At 42.9% G+C, this 7,500-nt stretch overlaps 1 protein-coding gene across 1 annotated transcript in view; it reads right to left on the bottom strand.

The window, feature by feature from the left end:
* Positions 1-2,866: 2,866 nt before the first annotated feature.
* LOC125034064 (hemicentin-1-like) overlaps positions 2,867-7,500 on the bottom strand; it is a 50,286-nt gene continuing 45,652 nt past the window's right edge. Inside the window, exons 11-12 of the mRNA XM_047625706.1 lie at positions 6,057-6,227; positions 2,867-3,708 (exon numbers count right to left, since the gene is read on the bottom strand). Of these exons, the coding sequence (XP_047481662.1) occupies positions 3,317-3,708; positions 6,057-6,227 (563 nt within the window). The 3' untranslated portion in view covers positions 2,867-3,316. The remainder of the gene's footprint in view (positions 3,709-6,056; positions 6,228-7,500) is intronic.

Raw genomic sequence — 7,500 nt, 5'->3', positions numbered from 1 at the left:
GAAAAACGAACAAGTTGTTGACGCTGCGTGACGAAAGGAATACCTTTGGCGAGACTTTTATTTATTCATTGATTTTATTATTTCGGTTATAAGCACGAGTAAACTTATCAAAAAGTGATGATAAAGCGATATCAAAAAAAAAAAGAAGACAAGCAATTTAAAGAATAATCATTAGAAAAAAAATATAAAGACGAATACGTGTCTTTGTTCGAATGTGAACGTCAACATGGATGAAGAAATAGAAATAAATCGGATGAATTCATCGTGATAAAGAATTAAAGCTATTGTGAAAAGCTTCGAATAACGAGAGAAAATCCGCCAGGAGGGAAACCGGTAATGATAAAGCCTTTGGAACCGTAGAACCACAAAATCGAACCGCGGGCCGAGGTCAAAGGTCATAGGCTAAAAACTGGTTCAAGGAGGAGGACGGAGACGAGGTCAGAGGTGGAGGAGGGGTTGGGGGGGGTAAGGGAGTCCAAGGGAGGGCAGGAGGAGGAAGGAAGGAGGAGGGGGAGGGAGGGGAGGGAATGGAGGGGGGAGGGGAGGGGGGGAGGGACAGGGAAATGAATGAGGGAAGGGAGGGCAAGGGGGGGAGGGGGGAAGAGGAGGGGGAAGAGGAGGGACGGGAGGGATAGGGAAGGGTCAGAAATCAGGGTCTCAAAATAGACAGAGGCGAAGGAGGGTGTGATGGCCCTTTGAATAGAGGTCAAACTAGGTCACACGATATTAGGAACCCAAATTAAAGATTACGAGTATGCGTTTCTTCGTAAGTTCAAAAAGGTCAAGCTAGTTTACAAGGATGACCTGTGGTGTCCCGGGAGACATACTTTGTGGTTTGACAAAGGGATACACACACACACATACACTCAAACACAAACACACACATTTTCCTGACCCCTCAAGGTCATCCACCGAGAGCGGATCACACTTCAAGTATGATTTTTTTCATATACACATTTTTTTTCTTCAATTTCAGTATGACAGAGAGGAAATGACACTTCTAGTATGACAGAAAAACAAATTCAAGTACTGGTGACCTGACTGTGAAGTTCCGTTTCCGATGTAACTTGTATACTTTCCATTGATAATAATAATTACATTCAAGAGTCATATTATGAAATGTCACACTATTTTCCTTTTTCTTTTCTTTTTTCTTTCTTTCTTTCTTTTATTTCGCCTTCAGTTTCTATATATTGAATAAACACTAGTATTCACACGTCCCTCTTAACGATCACTTTTCGTTAAACTGATTCACTTCTCAGGCTGACGAGACTTGATTTAGGTATGAGAGTAAACCTTTATCATACAACTCGCCTTCGTCATACTCAGCACCTCGAGAACGGCAGTATTCGAGTCGCCATTTCCACGATGAAGTTAACACGCACTCCAAACTTCAGTCGAACTTCAGTGAAAGCTACAATGAAAAAATCTGTAATACCTTAGCGCCGAAATACGCCCTTGGAAAACACTCCAACTCAAGGCTGCTTGTATACACGTGTGCGTAAAGAACAGATAATTACGTACATGTGTGTGTGCAGATATAGGTGTTTAGAACATACACGCGTAAAAGTTGAAAGTGGTCGTGTACACTTTTGGTCACCGTTCACACGTACATGTACAGTGTAAGTGTACACTGTAATAAGTCTGGCTAGCAAAGATGAAACGGCAAAAAAAATAACATTACACTGTACATCGTAACATCACAGCGTACAAAGTAACGCTACAGTGTATGTAATAACATAGTACACAGTAGCATCAGTATACAGAGTAACACCACAGAGTAAATAGTAACAGCACTGTATAATGAGCCAAATGCAAAATGCGCAAATAGACGATCTTATTCAATGGTGAAGTAGATACGGATTATGGCATATATGCTTACACACACACACGTGTACATATGTGTGTGTGTGTTTGTTTGTTTGTTTGTTTGTTTGGTGGTTAGTTAGTTTGTTTGTTTGTTTGTGCGTGCGTGTGTGTGTGTGTGTCTGTCTGTATGTGTTTGCGTGTGTGTGTGTGTGTGTGTGTATATATGTGCACACACACACACACACATTTACATATATATATATATATATATATATATATATATATAGACGCTGCAAAATAACCTGTGTGATTCTTCTGCCATTCCTTCCTTTATGTGTGTGTATGTTCATACACACACACACACACACAAAGACACACACACACACACACACACACACACACACAACACACACACACACACACACACACACACACACACACACACAAATACACACACACACACACACACACACTCACACGCACACACACACACACACACACACACACACACACACACACACACACACACACACACACACATATATATATATATATATATATATACAAATATATATATATACTTATTTATATATTTATATATATATGTTCATATACATACACACACACACACACACACACACACACACACACACACACAGACACATATATATATATATATATATATATATATATATATATATATATATATTCAAAGAAAGGAATGATGGAAGAATCACAAATGTACTTTTCAATAGCGCCCACACCTGTAAGATACCTTTGCTGAATTCCCTGCTGCTAGCACAACCATGCACGGACGCCGACCAAGGCAGCTGTACTTAAAGTTGTAGTTTCTCAAAGAATATGAACAGCTTAAATATAACAGCTGCAGTAATTACTGAGTCTGTTAATGGTATTTTGATTTGTTTGTGCAATGTTGGAAGAAACAAGAGAATAGTGTCACACACACACGCACATATATATATATATGTGTGTGTGTGTGTTTGTCCATACATATCAATATATATATATATATGTGTGTGAGTGTGTGTGTGTGTGTGTGTGTGTGTGTGTGTGTGTGTGTGTGTGTGTATGTATGTATATGTATATATATGTATGTATTACAATATTCATATCCATATACACCATAAACTAAAATGTGATGTCAATGAGCTGCGATGAGGGGCAATGATGCACTCCACAATACAGTGCTGCACACTATACTTTAACATGATACTTCACACTGGGGTGATATACTCCACTCTCCGATCAATATGGTATTTGATTATACTTGGGGTTTTTTTTTTTTTACAATATTTACGTGACTACATAGCTATTTACAAGATATTTACAGCCCTCCCACGTGGGTTAAAATGATATGCTAAAACATCCCTGTGGCTTCCTCACTCCCTCTCTCCGGAAGCCCCTTTGGCGGCGCTCGTCTCCTCCTCCTCCTCCTCCTCCTTGTCTCCTTCGTTGACCTCTCTCCCGCAGGTTAGGCCAAGCTAGGTCAAGCCAGGGCGAGGCAGACAAGGCACAAAATGGCCACCAGTGAAGTGTTGGCAAACCTCAGCCAGCTCGCCCCTGATTGGTCCCAGCCCCACCTGGGTGGGCGTGTCGGCCTGCCCACCTTCGGGTCTCCGCCAATCGGGTGCTTCTTCTCGACCGAGGGCTGCGAGGGAGCGCGGTGATTGGGCCCGCCGTAGGTCCCGTGGCCGCCTCTGGTGATGACGTCATTGTACTTGGTCGGCACGGTGTCGCCCTCCCACGGGCGAGGCCGCCCGTACGCGGGAATCTCGTTCGTGAAGATGTCGGGCGTGTAGCCGCTGCGCCCGACCTCGTTCTCCTTCAGGTCAAGCTCCTCCTCGTAGTACGACGGGGGGTCCGTGGGCTGCTCCATCTCTGTAGGAGGGCGGGGGGGGGGGGGGGGGCGAAGGGAAAGGCAGGGAGGGAAGGCGGGGTAGGGCGGGTAAGGGAGATCAAGGAGGGGAGGGGAGGAGGGGGAGAGAAGAAGTGGAGGGGATCGGGGTGGGGGTGGGGGGGGAGAGAGTGGAGGAAGGGTTAGGGAAATCGGGGCGGGGGGAGGGGAGGGGAGGGAGAGAAGGAGGTGAAGAAAATTACGAAGGAGAAGAGAGGAAGAGAGCCAAAGAGAGGGAGACAGAAGACGAGGACAGAAATCAGAGCGAGGGAGGGAAAGGGGAGGAAGAATGAGGTAAGAAAAAAGGGAAAGGAGAGGGTAAGTTGGGAAAGGAAAGAGGTGGCAATGAGGAATCACAAAGCGAAGAGGGAAGTGAGAGAAAATGATAATTAATTCGAGCCAAGAAAATTGGCAGTTAAATTCACCAATGATAAGACAAAGACAGAACATATTCAAATGATAACGAAAATAAATAACAATATTTATAGTAAATGATTAAATATTTCACTGACTATATGTTTTTTGATCATGAAAATTAAGCGATAATTTAGGCCTATGCATCATAATATCTATCAATATCATGATAATGTTTGATAAAACTGTCAGCTATATTACTTTCTAAACGTAATAACATTTATTATTGTTACAATGATCATTATAGTAAATTATAATGAAATGGTAATCAGATGTTATCATAATGATATCATGCTACCGATATGATAATATTATGATAATGATAACGGTATAATTATGATATGATAATGATGATTATGACATAATAACGGTATAATTAAGGCACTGATAGTGATATCTCAATAAATAATCTGGCAACGATAATAATCATTATTATCAATATCATTATCAATTACTAGTAATATCAATATAGATACGTTAGTGACATAACAATGTAGATAACGTACTGCTGTTAATAACCTAAGAATAATGACACCAACATGAAAATGATGATGTCAACATAATAACATAAATATGAATTAGCGACAATAACATGATAATAAGGATGCTATAATAATGAGAATATGATGATAATTAAGTAATAAAAACAGGAGAATGAGGTTGGGCATTTGCATAAACAGCTGTGACAGCAAGAGTAATTTTAATAGCTATAATAATGATATAATTGAGGCGTATGGTGGTGAAAATACTGTTACTAGTTATAGTGATAGTAGTAGTAGTAATTGTAGTAATAGTTCGCGTAGTGGCAGTAGTAGTTATAGTATTAGATGTGGTGGGGGTGTTGGTGATGATGATGATGGTGATGGTGATTCTGATGGTGGTGATGATGATGGAGATGGGATGATGATGATGATGGTGGTGATGATGATGATGATGGTAATGGTGATGATGATGATGATGATGTTGGTGATGATGATGATAGGGATAATGAAAATAATAATACAATCATACAGGCACACCAGTCAAGCAATAAAAAAAAACACATTCCAAGCGCAGGCAAAGGCTACATAGACATCTAACTACAAACATATATACAAACACACAAAGAAAGTAACAGGCTATATTCAGCTTAATGTAAGAGTATACACAGTCCCGGACAAACAGACGAGGTACTCAACCAAGCAGAGCCAAGCAGAAATCAAGCACACAACCAAACGTACACAAATACATGTCTAGACAAATAAACCGTTATACTATGCAAGCAGTCAATCACACAGGTTAACTGGTCAAACACAGCTTTGCACTCACAAACACAACAAACAATTAGACAACGGAAAAAATAGACCAAGCATATATCTAGAGGCATATGGACACCAGCAGACAGGCACGATTCAAGCACAGACAAGCAGACAGACCCAAAAGAAGATGGACATAAACTCAAGCACACAGCCAAAGGCACAAACAAAAACAAGTAATTAGACAGACACAGACAAGTAATACAAACAGACATTCAAACATACATAAACATAATCATACAAATAACACAAGCGTAAGAAAGCAGATAGACCCATACAAACATAAAAGAAGGCCAGTCACTCAGTCTAAGACACTTAAACACTAATACAAGTAAAAAGACATACACAAACTCAACAAGACATACAAAAATCAGACACACGCAAGCGCAAACAAGCACACAAACTCAAGCAATCAGACATACAAAAACACAAAAAGAAACAAACACACACAAACATGCACACAGACACAAAACCCAGTCAGACCCACACACAAACACAAAACCAACAGACACATACACAAACAAGCACACAGACACAAAACCCAATCAGACACACACAAACACAAACCAAACAGCCCCGACACAGAACGCACAAACGCAGGCAAGCATTCAGGCCCAACTTACCGTAGACTTTAATCCTGCCTTGTGCTTCTCCGAGGGAATTCTTAGCTGTACAGTAATACTCCCCCGCGTGTTGGCTCCGAAAATGGGTGATCGTGAGCGTCATCTTCGTCATGTAATAATTGCTGTGTTTTTCATGTGTGATATATTCCTTGTTGCTAATCAGCATCTCGCCTGTAAGGGAGAGGGAGAGAGAGAGAGAAAGAAGGTGATATTAGAAGGGGAGAGATGGTGAGAGGGAAGGTGGGTGCAAGGGAGAGAGGGAGAGAGGGAGAGAGGGTGAGAGGGATTGTGGGTGGAAGGGTGAGAGGGAAGGTGGGTGGAAGGGAGCGAGGGAGAGAGGGAGAGATGGTGAGAGGGAAGGTGGATGGAAGGGAGGGGAGGGAGAAAGGGAGATATGGTGGGAGGGAAGGTGGATGGAAGGGATGGAGGGAGAGAGGAGGGGATGGAGAAAGGGAGAGATATGAGAAGGAGAGAGAGAGAGATGGAGAGTGAGGGGAAGGGAGGGAGGGTGAGAAGCAGGGATAGGAAAAAGGGGGAGATTTCAGTGGACGAGAGGAAGAGAGAAAGGAAAGAGATAGGAGAGTAAGATATGAAGAGATGGAGAAAGGGATGGATGGGCGGTTGCGAGAGGAAGGCAGAGAAAGTTTTAGAGAGAAAGGGAGAGATGGAAAGAGAGAGAAATAGAGGGTGGGAGAGCAGAGGGAGAGACGGAGAGAGGGAAGGTGAGTAGGTGGGAGGAAGGGAGGGAGGGGGAAAGGGGGGTTGTGAAAGGAAGGGAGAGAGAAAGGGGAATAGATTTGAGAGAGTGAGAGAGAGAGAGAGAGAGAGAGAGAGAGAGAGAGAGAGAAGAGAGAGAGAGAGAGAGAGAGAGAGAGAGAGAGAGAGAGAGATGGAGAGAAGGGGGTGGGTGAAGGGATGGGAGAGAGAATGGAGGAAATTTGAGGTGGAGAGAGTGAGGGTGGAGTGTGAGAGGAAGGAAGAGATGGAGAGGAAAAGGGAGATTTGAGAGGCAGAAATGGAGAGAGTGAAAGTGGGTGGGTAGGTGGGAGGAAAAGAGGAAAGGAGGGAGAGAGAGATTTAGAGAGAAAGGGGCAAATTTAAGATGAAGAAAGGGAGAGATTGAGGGCGAAAGGGTAGAGGAAAGGTAAGAGTGAGAGGAAGGGAGAGATGGAGAGAGAGAGAGAGAGAGAGAGAGAGAGAGAGAGAGAGAGAGAGAGAGAGAGAGAGAGAGAGAGAGAGAGAGAGAGAGAGAGAGAGAGAGAAAGAGAGAATGAGAGAGAGAGAGAGGGTGAGAATGTGAAAGGACGGGAGAGGACGAGAGATTTATATAGGGAGGGCAGGAGTGTGAGAGGAAGGGAGGGAGGGAGGGATGGAGAGAGGGAGGGGAGATTTGAAAGGAAGGGAAGGATGGTGCAAAGGAAGAGGGAGGGAGAGTGGGAGGGAG

This window comes from Penaeus chinensis, chromosome 17 (assembly GCF_019202785.1).
Source record: "Penaeus chinensis breed Huanghai No. 1 chromosome 17, ASM1920278v2, whole genome shotgun sequence".
NCBI lineage: Eukaryota > Metazoa > Arthropoda > Malacostraca > Decapoda > Penaeidae > Penaeus > Penaeus chinensis.
This window is presented reverse-complemented; position numbering and strand designations above follow the sequence as displayed.